At 36.0% G+C, this 15,114-nt stretch overlaps 1 protein-coding gene across 5 annotated transcripts in view; it reads left to right on the forward strand.

The window, feature by feature from the left end:
• Positions 1–890, forward strand: part of nalcn (sodium leak channel, non-selective) — a 60,864-nt gene extending 59,974 nt beyond the window's left edge. For all 5 annotated transcript variants that reach the window (XM_087803660.1, XM_087803665.1, XM_087803663.1 and 2 more), the window contains one exon: positions 338–890. In XM_087803660.1, coding sequence (XP_087659786.1) covers positions 338–480 — 143 coding nt within the window. In that variant the 3' untranslated portion in view covers positions 481–890. The remainder of the gene's footprint in view (positions 1–337) is intronic.
• The last annotated feature ends 14,224 nt before the right edge of the window (positions 891–15,114 follow it).

Genomic DNA, 15,114 nt, shown 5'->3' on the forward strand with positions numbered 1-15,114 from the left:
GAATATTTTAGTACTCCTTCCAACACATATATACACTATATAAGATACTGGCAAGTACTTGACTGTCACAGTAAAGATGTTAAAACTTCAAGCAAGACTACATTTTCTAAACTTACTTTTCTAGCGATGGTCTGATCTTCATGAAGCAGTGTCATGTTGTCAGTAGGTGGCGCCATCAGATTAAAAATGATGTGATGTTTCATTAAACAAAGGAAAATAGTGCAGAGACCGCCATCTAGTGGACTCTAAACATAATGACACTGCTTCATGGAGCTTCATCACTTCTGAGAATCATCAGAAGCAGCAACACAAACACAACTTTGTGTTTTGGTTCTAGGTCGCACAAGTGTCAAATCCATCGTGTGCAAAATGAACCCCGTGAGCGACGAAGCCTCGTCGGGGTCGGAGGTGAAGAAGTGGTGGACCCGGCAGCTCACGGTGGAGAGCGACGAGAGCGGCGACGACCTCATCGACCTCTAAGATCACGTGACCGGTGGACAGGAAGTACGAAGCCTCTCAGTTGACGCTGAGGATTTTTACGAAGCTGCTTTTTGTGACGCGCCGATACCTCTGTGAGACTTGTCGCTGAATATTTTTGTTATCGCTTATTTTTCTACGCGTCCTCATGCGGTTTCAAAGAAGGTGGCGCCGTTGACGTAAGACTTTGTGTGTTTCTTGTGTAATTGTGTTATTTATCGTCGTCAGTGTTTGTCTCCGTCCAAAGTCTCTTTATTGTATCATTGATTTTTTTTAAATTCACTTTATACTTGAATCAGATTATTGTTCTACATGTTAGGACCGAAAACAAGAGATACATATTTAGATTTATGACTGAATGTATGGAAATTTATCTATTAATAAAGTTATAAACAGATGTTTACGAACAGTGACTGCACTTTGTCTTTCTTTTCGCTAAAAATACTGAATTATACGATGATAATATTGATTTTATTTCTAATTCGACTCCTGATATTTCACCTCAAAAGTTGAAGTTTGAACTGCATTAAAGTAAAATTATCAAATAAACTCTATCTTCTGTCAATTTCACACATTGGTCGAATGTTTTGGAGGGAAAAATGTAAAAAAAAAAAACACTCTGTAGTTTTCTTTGAAAAAATGATTCATAATAATATAAAAAATCCAAGTGATTTCAAAAAGACTGGCCTCCCAACCCTCGTTTTTGCTTATTTACACTCCACAATTTTCTGAAAAAAGTCACTCGGAGACAGGTAAGACAAATTGTTAACTTATTTTATACAAATTGATGAGTACATTTATGATTTATTAAGAATCAAGTGAAATAATTTACAGTTTTTGTAAGAATTCTACCTAATGTTTTTACAACATTTTTATTGGAAAAGATAAATTTCAATGTATTTTAGTGAATTATTTGTGTGAAATTATGCTTTGTTTATACTGACGGCAGCAAGAAGCGTGATTGAAAAGATTGTTACTGGCGCTCTCTAGTGTGAGTACAATGTAATTGCAATGGTGGGGCTCGTTTATTTGCCTCACAATCCACGTTTAGCAAAAAAAAGAAGGATCTTGTTTGGTCGAACTCCTTTTTAATTTCCTGTTTCTCTCTGAACTACTTTAAATACGCAAAGGGATACCACAAACACATTTGCTTTCGGGGCTTTGGGTCACCTTGTCCCAGAGACAACACAAGTGATACCACAAACACATTTTTTACAGGGGTTTGGGTCACCTTGACCCAGAGACAACACAAGTGATACCACAAACACATTTTTTACAGGTGTTTGGGTCACCTTGACCCAGAGACAACACAAGTGATACCACAAACACATTTTTTACAGGTGTTTGGGTCACCTTGACCCAGAGACAACACAAGTGATACCACAAACACATTTTTTACAGGTGTTTGGTTCACCTTGACCCAGAGACAACACAAGTGATACCACAAACACATTTTTTACAGGGGTTTGGGTCACCTTGACCCAGAGACAACACAAGTGATAACACAAACACATTTTTTACAGGGGTTTGGGTCACCTTGACCCAGAGACAACACAAGTGATACCACAAACACATTTTTTACAGGGGTTTGGGTCACCTTGACCCAGAGACACGCAGAACATAATTGAGACAACACAATAAACTACTTCAGAACTATTTTCACTCCAATAAAAAAAAAAAATGTATCTACTTCAAAACTGTGTTCACTTAATAAAATGACTTCAAAACTTTGTATACTGACAAAAAAAATGTTTTCAAGAACTTCAAACCTCAGACTTCTTTGCTTGAATTAAAAACAATAAAATTCAAAACTTTTTTCACTTCAATAAAAAAATAAAACCCACAAAATGTTGTCAACTTTTCAACTTTTTTGAATCACTAAGACACACAAAAGTACAGACCAATCAAAGGACAGTTTAAAAAAAAAATGTAATGGGTTCGAACCCTACTTTTTTTTCATTGGAATTTTCTTTTTGTCATGAAAGCAACTTTTTTTTAATTGTGAATATATAACAAAACGTTTTACTTGATTATATTTGTAGTCTTTAATTGAAGCAACTTATTTTTATTTGTTACTTGTTTTTCATCGAATAAGGCCGAAAACTGCCTCAATCCACCTTCTTTCGTCTTCTATCCATTTCAACACAGTTCCTCTGATATTCATCTCCATCACGGCTTCTCGTCTCCGGCGTATAGCGACGACATCTTGTCACGAACCACTGATTCGATTCCACTTCTCGACCAAGTATTTCCCTGTGAAGTGAATCCGTCAGACAATCCTGCGTAGGAACCTTTTGTAAATCACTTAATTAGCCCATTAAAAGTGCAGGCGGGTCTTCGTTTCGCCCGTCGACGAAAAACTCACAGTCGACGCCGCGTGCGATTTGCTGTATAATGACGAGAGTCTTGGTTTTCTTCCTAGAAATCACGAGTTGCTCCGAGAGTAAAGTGCTCTCCCAGTGTGACGCTGGCCTTCTTTGCCAATCAACGTGACTAATTCCTCCCGTCTCGCCTCCTCTTAAGCTTCACTTAGCTCAGAACTAGCTCATTGTTGACCCTTTTTTCCCGTCCTTTTTTTTTTTAGTCCGTCTCTTTTTAATTGCCTCCTCGTCACACGCTCTCTCTCTCCGCGGCCTGTTGTTTTTCCGCCGTCTCCGTTGTAATTTTCCCGTCGCTCCCTCGTGCGAGTCGGCCGGTTATTGAAGACTGGATCGAGGCGCTGGTGTAATTGAGGAGGAAGTTGTAAAGTGCACGGGGATTAAAAGAGTGTCCGCGTCACGAGGTTACCTGTAATTAAATGTAGCTTTGATGGACACGTTCACCCTCCTGGTGAGATTCTTATTTCCGGCGTCGATGCTTTTCGCTCGGGACGACGGAGGCTCACATGGTCGCCGTGTTACTGATGAAGTATCGTGATTTCTGATAGATGAGTCTATCATCCTTAGATTTCATTAAAAATGTCATGTTTTTTTTACAAACCGCTGCACAATTGAAACAAAAAAAAGAAAAAAAAGTAGTTTTTTTAATCTAAAAACTTGAACCTGTCAGTTATTATTTGAAATATTATTCTTAGGAGACGATAAGTACATAAATATAAATGCATTTTATTCAATTTCATAATATGTTTTTTTCTCTAAAAGTGTATTAAATACTACTTTATTGCTTAAATACCTTTTCCACTTTTACACAATTCCTCTTAGCTAGTATTAATTTTCAAATGTATTTTTGTTATAAAAAAGTTAATTTAAGGAATACATTAACTAATAATTATAATTTGTATTTACTTTTGATGTTTAAATAATTTTGCATTTTTATTCTCAGTTCTTCAATATAATATTTTATATTTTAAACTTGTAATAAAAATATATCCCTTCAGGTTTATTTCTTTATGTTTTATTGAATATCGAATATTTATAAAATAGTCTGGACACTATATGAGACCATATCTGTGTCAGAAAGAAATGATTTGATTTAATTCTTAATTTGATTATATTTGGAAAAAGAAAACGTGTTTAAAATAAAAGGAAGATATAATTAAATATGATGTATAATTATATATAATGTTTTGTCTACTTGTTGATTAAGTCTGTGCTGTGAACATATCTGTCTATATCTTTTTTTAAATTCTAGATTAAGAAAAAGGAAAAAAAAGTTACATATACCTGAATTTAAACTTTTAAAAATGACTTACAATCTAAGGCCTAAGATATAGAATCAACTTGTGGAATTGAAACATGAAATTCCTCAGATAAACCAAATCAAATTATTTTTAATCTTCACTATAAACGGCGAAGCATGAGTCTCAGTGATAGTCAGTGCAATATCTATTCACTGTTATTATCTATTTACACTGATACTTTAATTTAATATAATTAATTAATTAAATAAATAAATAATTATAAACTTCTCTAGAAAGAGGAGCTCTAAATAGAAGCAAAATATTTTATGTTACCATGTTTTTTAATCATGGTTCTTCACCCTTAACCCCTGAAAACAAATGTGTTTGTGGTATCCCTTGTGTTGTTTCCGGGTCAAAGTGAATGACCTCCCTGGCTTCCATAAATACATATACAGTGGTGGAGGTCGTTCACCTTGACCCAGAGACAACACAAGGGATTCCACAAACACATTTTTTTCCAAGCCTTCGGGTCACCTTGACCCAGAGACAACACAAGAGTTGGGATTTTTGTAATCCTGCCACTCGTTCAACACTTGAACGTGCTGACGGTGACTCTGTGTTTCACTCGCGGCGACTGTTGGTGACAGATGGTGAAGCAGTAAAGAAGTAGAAAAGTAGCAAATGATTGTAGCAGCAGGCGTCGAAAGCAATTAACGACTCCAGAGAATGTGTTGATTAAAATGTAGAATCCAGGAAGACGTTCGACAACAACAGAATGTGTTTTCACAAATATTTAGTGACAAGACTGGCAACAGAAATTACAAACATATAACCCATAATAATTGAATAACTTATCTTACTTATGTCGTCATAATTATTAATTATATGCCAAATAAAAGAGAGATGTTACCAAACTGAATGACTCACCATCTCCCTCTACTGGGCACCGTTATATTTAAGGTCTTTCTAAAATTTAAAGCCCAACTGCGTGACCTTCAGATAAATCGTAGCTGTATCTGTCTTCGTCCCAACAATCCAAATCTTTTTCAGATCAGACGTTTAGTTCATCGGTGGCGAGGGTTTGCAAGGATGTTGTTTCGCCGGGACGCTTTCCATTACGTGGGAAGAAGAACGCGACCTGTCTTAGCTTCATTTTGTCTTTACTTTTTGTAAATGTGTGATTTTTTTTTGTGTTTAAATTGTTCTTACAGTCCCAACATAGAGACTTAGGGTCCGACTGATGGCGTTACGTTAACCTATGTGACCCATTTAAACAATCTGTCGTTACCATGGATACGTTTCTAGCTCAGACGCCCACAGAGGACGACAATAATAAACCTCTGGTTCATTAAAAATTAGTATTTAAACATTCATTTTTTAACTCTGAATCCTTTAGCGTGGTGGTCTGGGGCTTGGGTCTATCCCAGCTACTTAGGGCGAGAGGCAGTGCGACACCCTGGAGTGGTCACTAGTTTTTCCGCTAGCACACACAGAGACACACAACCATTCAATCAAACACACCACGGTCAACTCCTAAATCTCAATCAACCTCCAATTATTTGGATTGTGGGAGGAAACCGGAGTAAACCTCTGGAAACCATCAGGAAGTAGTGATTAAGCTTCAAGAAGCAGTGTCATTATTTTTTAGTCCACTAGATGGTGGTCTATGCACTATTTTCCTTTGTTTTGAACAACTTTTCTAATAAAAAAAACATAATATTTAAACTGATGGCGCCACCTACTGACCTCTAAACAACATGACACTGTTTCATGAAGCTTCATCAGTGCATCACTATCTATAAGTGAAAAAAAAATATGGCAAGTCGTGTTTGTTTCTCAAATATTTTCCCTATATTTATTGATTAAAAAAAAAAAATACATAGAGTTCAAATGCAGCCGTAATACAACAGAATAATCCAGATTACTGCTTCAGTAAATCCAACGGCTCGACTTGTTTTCGTGAGTCAAAGAATCAATTCCTCCATTACGTTCCCCATTAAAAATCTCTGTCATGCTTGGAAAAAAAACAATCGCCAGAATTAGACGTATTTCGTACCCGTTTACTCCTTCGTGATTGTGATCGTAACAAAAAGTATTTTTTTCTTTTCGGTCTTTACTCGAAAAACGATTACCTTTGAGCCCTGGTATCAAATCTCCACTAATCACGAGCCATTAAGGGGCCCTCGGTGGGGGCCCCCGGTTCACCAGTTCTACGCGACTTCAATTACCGGAGAGCTTTCGTCAGATCTGAGAATACAAAAGAAAAGTTTGGAAAAATCTGACAAATCGGCTCCAAAAAACAAACAAAAAAATAATCTAACGCTTGTAATTGCAGACCACGAGAGTCGCCATTGAAGGCGTTATTAGCAGCGAATAATACTCGCCCGCAGGGGGTGCTGTGCTCAAACAATTAAAGCTCGCCGCAGAGAGCAATCTTACACATCACTGAGGAAGCATCTTTAATGTGAGTATAGCCCTTGGTGAGACATTACCTTATAATTTCATGTTTTTAACTCTGCTATTACGGCAAATCGTGCATGAATATGGTGTTTGGGAGCGAGGGAGCAGAAAATGGATCTGACATTAAGGAGCAGTCGTTCTCCGAGCGATAGGAATTAGAAATTACAAGTGTAATGGACTAACGACGGCGGTTTGACAACGTGAGACACAGCTGAGGACGCTCACTGCTGTATGTTCAGACTCATCCAAATGTTTGTTTTTTATCTTCTGAACTTATTCATATTTTACACGTTCAACTCTGATTATTCCATTCATTCTTTTAGAGGTTTTGATGCAAGAAAAATGTCAAATGGTTCATCAATGCACATTTCTGACACTTTTCATTTGAATAGAAATCAAATATGTTTTATTTTGTATTTTATTATTTATTCAAATTTTACCCCCTTTACTTTCCGACAGACAGCTATTGTTATTTATATTTGTTTAGTTGAAATCAATGATTTAATTCTAATCTATTCATTGTTGAGTATTTCTTCTCTCTAAAAAATAAACAATAAATAAACAGATTGGCTTCGGATTATGAATCATATCGAATATCTGTTGAAAATCTAAGGGTATTTTTTCTTAGGAGTTCAATGAAAAGTTTGGTCACTTAAATCTTTTGGCCAAAAATTTTACTTTAAATACTTTTAAAACCGAAAATCTTCAGCCAAAAAAATGCTTTTCACAATGTTTTTGAGCAGCTCGCTAAAGAGATGAATTTATTACAATGTAATGCAAAGTCATTCATTTAAATGTAGCACTTGTTTGAGTTCCTTGTAGAAGAGTTAGAGACAACCCATGGAGAGAATAAAACGATGACAAATTGTCTGTCCATGAGTATGTGTTAAACACACGGTCAAAGGCGCACAATACAAAAAAAGGACTCTGTTTTGATGGACTATTATTTTGTCAGCCTTGGCTAGGATAACGTTTTTATGACGAAACATTTCCTTTTTCAATCGTATTCTATGTTGTATTGCTGAAAAAACAATAACAATTAAATATACATTCATATCAAAGCATCCTTTTTTTTACGCCATTGAATAAAATAAATAATAATGATTGTATTTTTCATGTGTTTCACTTGTTGACGGCCCCTTACAACTGTCACAGTATATTAGTGTCCACTCTCGCTATAGGGCAAGTACATTAGCCAAAAATAAAAATACAATATTTTGACAAAAGAGTCCAAATTTGGTCCACAACAGGAAAAATTATTAACATTTTTCCTTCATTAGAAATAAAACGTGTATTTAGTCATCGTCTCCATCTCATTTTGTATAGTATAGTTTAGTAAATAATTAATATATTTTATTCATAGATATATTTTAATATACAAGTAGCCCAAAGTCCACGTTTAGGATGTCTTATGTCGTAAAGATATTTTTTAAATCCATTACTTTGCCATCAGTCCCAAAAAACAAATACAATTTTTTAACCATTAATCAATAAGTCAAGTTGTGACTTTTTCTTGTATTTGAAAATTAATTAATTTTAATCTTTAGGGAACGTTGGCGACAGGTCAAGTTACAGATGAGAAAGAAAATAATTTTACCATCTGGATCCAGGGACGTATTGAAGTATTGTTTACCATTAGTTTGTCCACCTAGTACTTCATCCAGGGAAATGAAAAACAGTAAAAAATGAAACCCAAATTGGTTATAAAAGCCAACAATTTAAAAAAAAATCAGATGGCTGTGATTCAAAAATATGGTTGTTATTCATTCCACACTGTTTATGGTTGCTATAGATGCTCGCTTGAGCTTTTTGGAGGACATTCTCTTTTTTAGTTTACTATAGTTTGTATTTTTGATTCCATAACCACAGTTCGTTTGAGTAAACTGCTCAGCAGTCTTCATGGGTCGTAACAAGTAATTGATGCGAATCATTATCCAGTTCTAATGGCAACTAAATGGCACGGTATAAATGTTGCTAATGCTGGTCCCCTGTCTCACGTCCTAGGTAGCTGGGACAGTCAACTAAGACCTTGCAACTGAAATAAGAAGTCAAAAATGATCATTTTTATTTTATATTTAGCTTCCTGAAGTATATTATTATCATGAAATTCTTGGTATATTTCTAAAACACACATTAGAGTTTACTTAACACGAATCATTATCTACCATTTCTGTTGCACATTTTTATTAGTTTCCCTCCTCAGATTTGTCATTTTTCTTCCCTCCGCCAAGACATTCGGGGAGAAGTTTGGAAAAGGAAGAAAAAAAAAGCCCAGGCAGAGAAAGGAAACTGCTGTGAGAGAGATTCAGAGGCGAGTCGCTGAGTGACAGAAACCCCCACTGACTGCAGGATGGAATAGTTTAGGACGACTCAGGTACCAACTGACAACTTCAATTTCGCCTTCCCTTTGGTTTCCCGCCTGTCTTTGTCTCCGAGCGCCGGCGTTTGAAGATTGCCAATCACGATATCAAAAGACGGCTCTGATGTCATACATTTTTGTTTACCCGTCTGACCTATCGCCCTCTCCGGATTTCCAGGATCCCAAAAATTTCAGACGCTAAAAGCAAACTCCGATCAAAGGCTATCAAAGTGAAACTCCGTGTCCTTCATAGGGTTTGTGTGATGTTACATATGATTTTCTGCTTGGGTGACGCGGCTTTGATTTTTTTTTGTAAAGACGATCTGATTTGGAAATAAGATTTTGATATTTTGCGTGACAACTTCACAGCAATTAATTTCAAACTGGGGACAGAACCTGCCAGAAGGAACATCTAAGTGTCTTGTCACAATACTGTTGGGATAAATCAGCATCATTGGTGTCGTCGTTCTAATTATCGCGACGAAAAACTAATTATGCTCTTTACGCGCACGTCTGGATTAGTTAGCACCTGATGTTTTAAGTAGGTGGAACCACTCATAAATGTTTCATAGCTCTTTTTGGATACGTTGTGTTTTGACAAGTTTGACCTTTTTTTCCTGAAGATGAAGCAGTGAGTTCTTCGTCCCGCTCAACGTGGTTTTCATCCAACTGTTCATTTGAATATTGAACACTTCTGGCGTTTGTTTTTTTTTAAACTTCTTTTAATCTACAAATAGATACAGATGAGGTCGTTCAATAACCCGCAATATTCAAAATGTATTTATTATAATGAACAAAATTGGAATTTTTGCTTCTTAAATATCAAAAGACATTTTAGAAAAATAAACATTAACCCCCATTTTTTTTTCAATGTTTTGTATATGGAAGCCAATTCCCGCCAGGTATAAACGCTAATGTAAAAAAAAAAAGAAATGCTTCGTGACAAAATGATGAAAGTTAGATAAAAATTAAAAAAAAGTTGTTGCTGTGGTTGTATGTTGTACTCCAGCAACAGCATTTATTAATGTTGTTTTACATAAACTTTAATAGCAACTGAGGGCTAGGATTAGTTTTTTTTTTAAACTGATTTTATTTAGAACAAAATCTTTTTATTTGAAAAGGTTTAACTTTTCTCTCTTTTTTTAACAGATTTTTTTTAATACCTGGCGAGACATGGCTGCCATAATAATAAAACAATATATATATAGATATATCTATATATATATATCTATTTATATAGATATATATATATATATATATATATAATTATCAACTCTAAAATACTGTAGAAAATGTATTTATTTTATTTTCCTAGACAGTCAGTGGTAAATCCTTCAAGATTGTCCCAGACCCAGATGGTAATCTGTATTTAATCATCTTTTCCTTTCAAACTTTCCTGAAAAACTATTTATAATTTTTTTTATATGTTGAATTAAAATAGATACATATCTTGCCATTCAGAATAAAATTCAAGTCAATGTTCGTATCATGTTTGATGAAAAATGTGTATCTTGGATCCATACCTCGATCCTTTTCTCCTGAGATGAACAGTATTGTATTTTTTCCCGATTATAGGTGCATTGGAGTGATACTATGGATCCTACTGTGGGTTTCGAAGCTCACCAAAGTTGTACTAAAACACTTGGACACAATTTTAAGTTCTTTATTTAAATTTTGAATCCGTTATCTCTTTTTTTTTTTTCATTTTTTCGGTTTGATTATCGGCAAACTTGGCAAAACCGCTCAAGCTAGTTCTCAAAAATACACAACATGACATACTTGGCGTATGTAAATATCTAGGGAGCCTTGAACATGACATGGTTAAAAAAAATAAAATAATTTGTGGCCACAAATTCTTAATATTAGGATGCATAATGCAGTACAAAAAGGCAGTACATCGTAGATACGTAAGTAATTTACTTTTAAAGAAGGAAGCCTAAAGAGTGCAAGTCTGCTACTGCAGCCTCAACAAAAAAAGAATCTCTAAAATATCCACGTAGAAATGACTGACCTTGAGTTTTTGAAGTGTGTTGTCACATTTACTCAACCACATGTATTAACATATTAATCATTGCTTACGTATTTTTTGGTTTGATTTGGAAACGGAATGTTCGGGAATGTTACATACCAGGTTCACTCAGATAAGCCATCAGGAAGAAAACTAACCTTTGTTTACTTCATTTAAGACTCACTGTCATTTATTCTAGTCCATTGTTAGGGTGTTCAGATAATCACTAACATACAATGGAGTGTAAAGATGCGACAGAAACAGTTGTTACTTCATAGTTAAATCGGACATTCTCTGAGAAGATTCTGTATTTTATCTCTTTTGTTGCAAGTAAAAATGTTCTAATCTCTGATTTCTATTTGTTCACAGATTTAAGTCAGATTCCTTGCCTGACAATTACGAAGCAGAGTGCGGAAATAGAACCTTCCAAATCCAGAGTCTTGAACTTTACCAGTCAAGCTATCCGGATGACAGCAAAAATAGTAGATTCAAAAACATTTTTAAAATTCAAGTATTTTTTGGCCATAAAATAATTACAATAATAGTGTAATAGTGTAGAACTAAATAATTGTGTTGTACTGTTAGTGTTGTATAGGCTAGGTTTGCATTTCTTGTACGTACAGTTTTTAAAAATAATATTTCAACTTGTGTGTGTAGTTATTACTGTATATTTCTTTTAATTTGTGTGTGTAAATTGAGCTGCTGTGACCATGTCCTCTCCCCACTGTGGGATTAATTAAGTAATCTTATCTTATCTTAATTGCTTCTTTTTTTTTTAACTTTGTCATTGAGCTCCGTATATATCGGTCACGGTTCGGTTTAATGTTTATAGTCATGGATCGACCTTCAGATAAAAACGGTAAAACTCATTTTCACTTCTTCACTGGTTTATTGACTACAGTTTACTGAAACACGCATCTTAACGTGTCAAGAGTCACAGGCTAATGTTACTTCAGAGAAAATAAGATAATTTTTCAAAACAAAACACATATCAGAGAGTAAAAATAAATAGGAGAAAAAACATTTTTTTAATAAGAAATTCCTAATGGACCAGTATCGGTACCCGGACAGAGAGTCGGGGTCCACTGTGTTATTGTCCCAGTATTTATTTGCAAACATTCTCCTCCTGATCAAACCCACCAGCGTTATCGTTATAGCTCCACCATCCCGGCCGGAGGCGCACATTAACACTTATCCCTTTACCACAAGTGACACGGCATTAGAGCCGAAGCTTAATTTACTCGGTGGCGGGGACGAGAGAGGAGCAAGTGTAAGTAAGTGTTAAACAGGTACGAGCACTGATGCTACAAGAAGCCGCGATAACAAATGACTCGAGGGGGCGAGGGGCAAGAAAGAGGGGGCGACTCGCGACTGTACACTGAGCACTAATGACTCATAAAGCATCGCTGCCACCTCAACTTGACAAATGGCAAATGTCAGCGGCATATTCTCCCGGTAGGCATAATTTTATTAAGTGCAAATATCACTGTGCTCCTTAGGAGACACTCAAAGGTTAGACCAGCAGCTGCAGCAGTTTCATAGCCGGGACTTTTTTTTTTTGCCCGAGCGTCTCCCCTGAGCTGACGGACGAGAACCAGTCAAGCATGAGAAGCTCCTCCAAACCACTGGCAATATATATATAAAAAAAAGAAGCTCATTTAATGTTTATTTAAATCTGGGGACGCTAATGTAATAAAGGACGGTGAGGTCGGAGCGACGGTCATAAAAAAGTCAGGAGCGAAAACGGGATCATTTTTTTCTCATTTGTTGGTGCTGGTAATTTGTTCACTCGCTCACCCATGCAGGGTCTTTATGTTTAATGCAGGCCTCTAGAGGGAGGGGGGAAGGAGGGGAGAAAGGGGGGAGTAAGGAAATGGAAAGACAAGGCAATAGGGGGTACCCAGAGAGATTAGCCTCCACCTCTCAGTGTGAGAGACGGAGGTGGATGAATATCAACAATTAAAGTGGGCCCCAGATGCTAATGGGGGACTTCATATCTGACTCTGCTCGATACACCTGCCAAATAATTGATAGGCGGGCTAAAAATAGACGTCGTGACAGTCAGGCTTGACCTTAAACGTTTCCCTTAAATGACATCGTTTTTCAATATTTAAATAATATTGTTAAGAAAAGAAGGACTCGCTGTCAGGTGGAGCGACTCTTTGACGAGTGCTCGGCCTGACAACCCGTCAACCGGGACTCGCTCAGCTGTTACCGCGAGGTTTCCTTCCCCCTGACCCGGCCATTGATCAGGGTCACGCCCATGCGGCGGAACAATGGCGCGACCCCACTGCCGGCGAAGACACCCTGTGACTTTCGTTTACAGGAAGAGTTACTGCTGTCAGCTCGACTTAAGGAGGCCCGGCGACGACAACTCGCCTCCGACTCGCCACGATGGCTTTTACGTGTGTTTTTAGCCCCGTTTCTGGGAAAATGTCACACTGTGCGGTTTTCATCATGAATAAATGTTAAATAAGAAAGTTCATACAGTTTTGGGATTTGAGACGTTGATATTGAAGCGTCATGACAAGTGAAGAGTTCGCTAAGTTTGATCAGACCTTTAAGTTTTCAGCATTACTTTTGTTTTCCTTTTTAAAATCAATGCGATGAAGGACAATTGGTCGAGTGTTGCATTTGCTATAGCGAAAAAAAGGGCTTTTCCTCAGAATTCCACTCTGGACACAGTCCAATGATCCACCTATACAGCAAAAATATTTGTTAAAACTGAAGAAAAGTCCTGTTAAAAACCCTATATGTGGTTTGAAAAAAATAGTAATACTGTTCCCTAGTGTGGGAATTGTGTAACTGCAGCGTTGTGAATTCTAAAATGTTCTTGTACTTTTATTTACAAAACTGGAAAAAGGTTCTTGATACATCTCGTTTTATCTTCATGGTAACTTCAAAAAAGTCTTTCAGTAGCTCATGAAAACACTGTTGCTGGTGTAAAGCAGTTCCGTGGTCTCATGACACTTTCGGACTCATTGGGCGACTTGTCCAAGTCACATGTTAAATTAAACCAATCATTACAGAAAACGTAAGAGGGAAAAATGTCAAAATGTTGCATATTTATGCTTTAAGTTCATTTCAAGGGTCTACAGTTAATTGAAGAAGTATCTGGCTAACCAGGAAATACGTTAATAACTTCTAAACTCAAGATAAAAGTATATCTTAATAAGGTACTTTGCTGGAAAGGGTCGCAGTATGATAAATTGACTTGATATGATTAATAAATGTAGGATTTTCTGGATGCGAAAGACAATTTTTTTGCTAAAATAAAGATTAATAATCTTATTTCTGTTAACCCATTATTAACAATACTATCCATCACAATTTGACTAATGATTATCCCATCTAAAAATAAAATACACCTGCAGGATTCTTTCATTTCTAACATTAATTCCCATGTTGCGTTGGCGATAAAAGTTTATGATTCAGATTCTAATATCTTCAGTTATACAAAGCAAACAAAGACCAGATAACGCCGGAATGATCTGTACAGTTTAAAAAATTCAAAACGTTTCTATTACTCGTGTATGAAATTTTTAAAAATACATGCAGCTTAAGAAATGCATTCAATGTGAGAGAGATAGAAAAAGAGAATGTGTAAAAAAAAAATAGTGAAAGAAGTCATAGTGTTTATCGAGTCAGTTCATTTTAAAGTTCGTTTTTCAAGTCATCTCACTCAAATCACTCAAAACCCTACTGTATATTGGTTGCAGTTTCAGTTCTATCTCAAGTCCTATAACACCAAGTATATAACGTAATATATATTTATAAGTAATAACGTCCTAATAATGTTGAAAAGATTCCAGATTTAAAAAAAAAGAATAATCTTGGAAAACTGACTCGACAAACGTACTACAGGTTTAAAACACAGTTTTCCTGATGAATAGTTTAAAATCAAAGAAATCAAACAAGGAAATGAAGACTGAAGTGATCTTTGATAATACTCTTTATTTACTCTTGATACTCTCTTTTTTTGTAACCCTTCAAACCAGACAACATCAAATATCTTGATATATTTGTCAAAATGTTAGTTTATAAGTTGAAGAATATCATTAAAACATCGTCAGTAGGAGTCCAGCACAGCAAGTGTCCGAAATTGATCAAAGTATTTTTTTTTCTGCTACTTCGAGCATCTCTTCCGCACAGTTACTGTATTTCCTGTCTTATATGTCACCATGAATAATG

Source organism: Callionymus lyra, chromosome 12 (genome assembly GCF_982586985.1).
Source record: "Callionymus lyra chromosome 12, fCalLyr1.hap1.1, whole genome shotgun sequence".
NCBI lineage: Eukaryota > Metazoa > Chordata > Actinopteri > Syngnathiformes > Callionymidae > Callionymus > Callionymus lyra.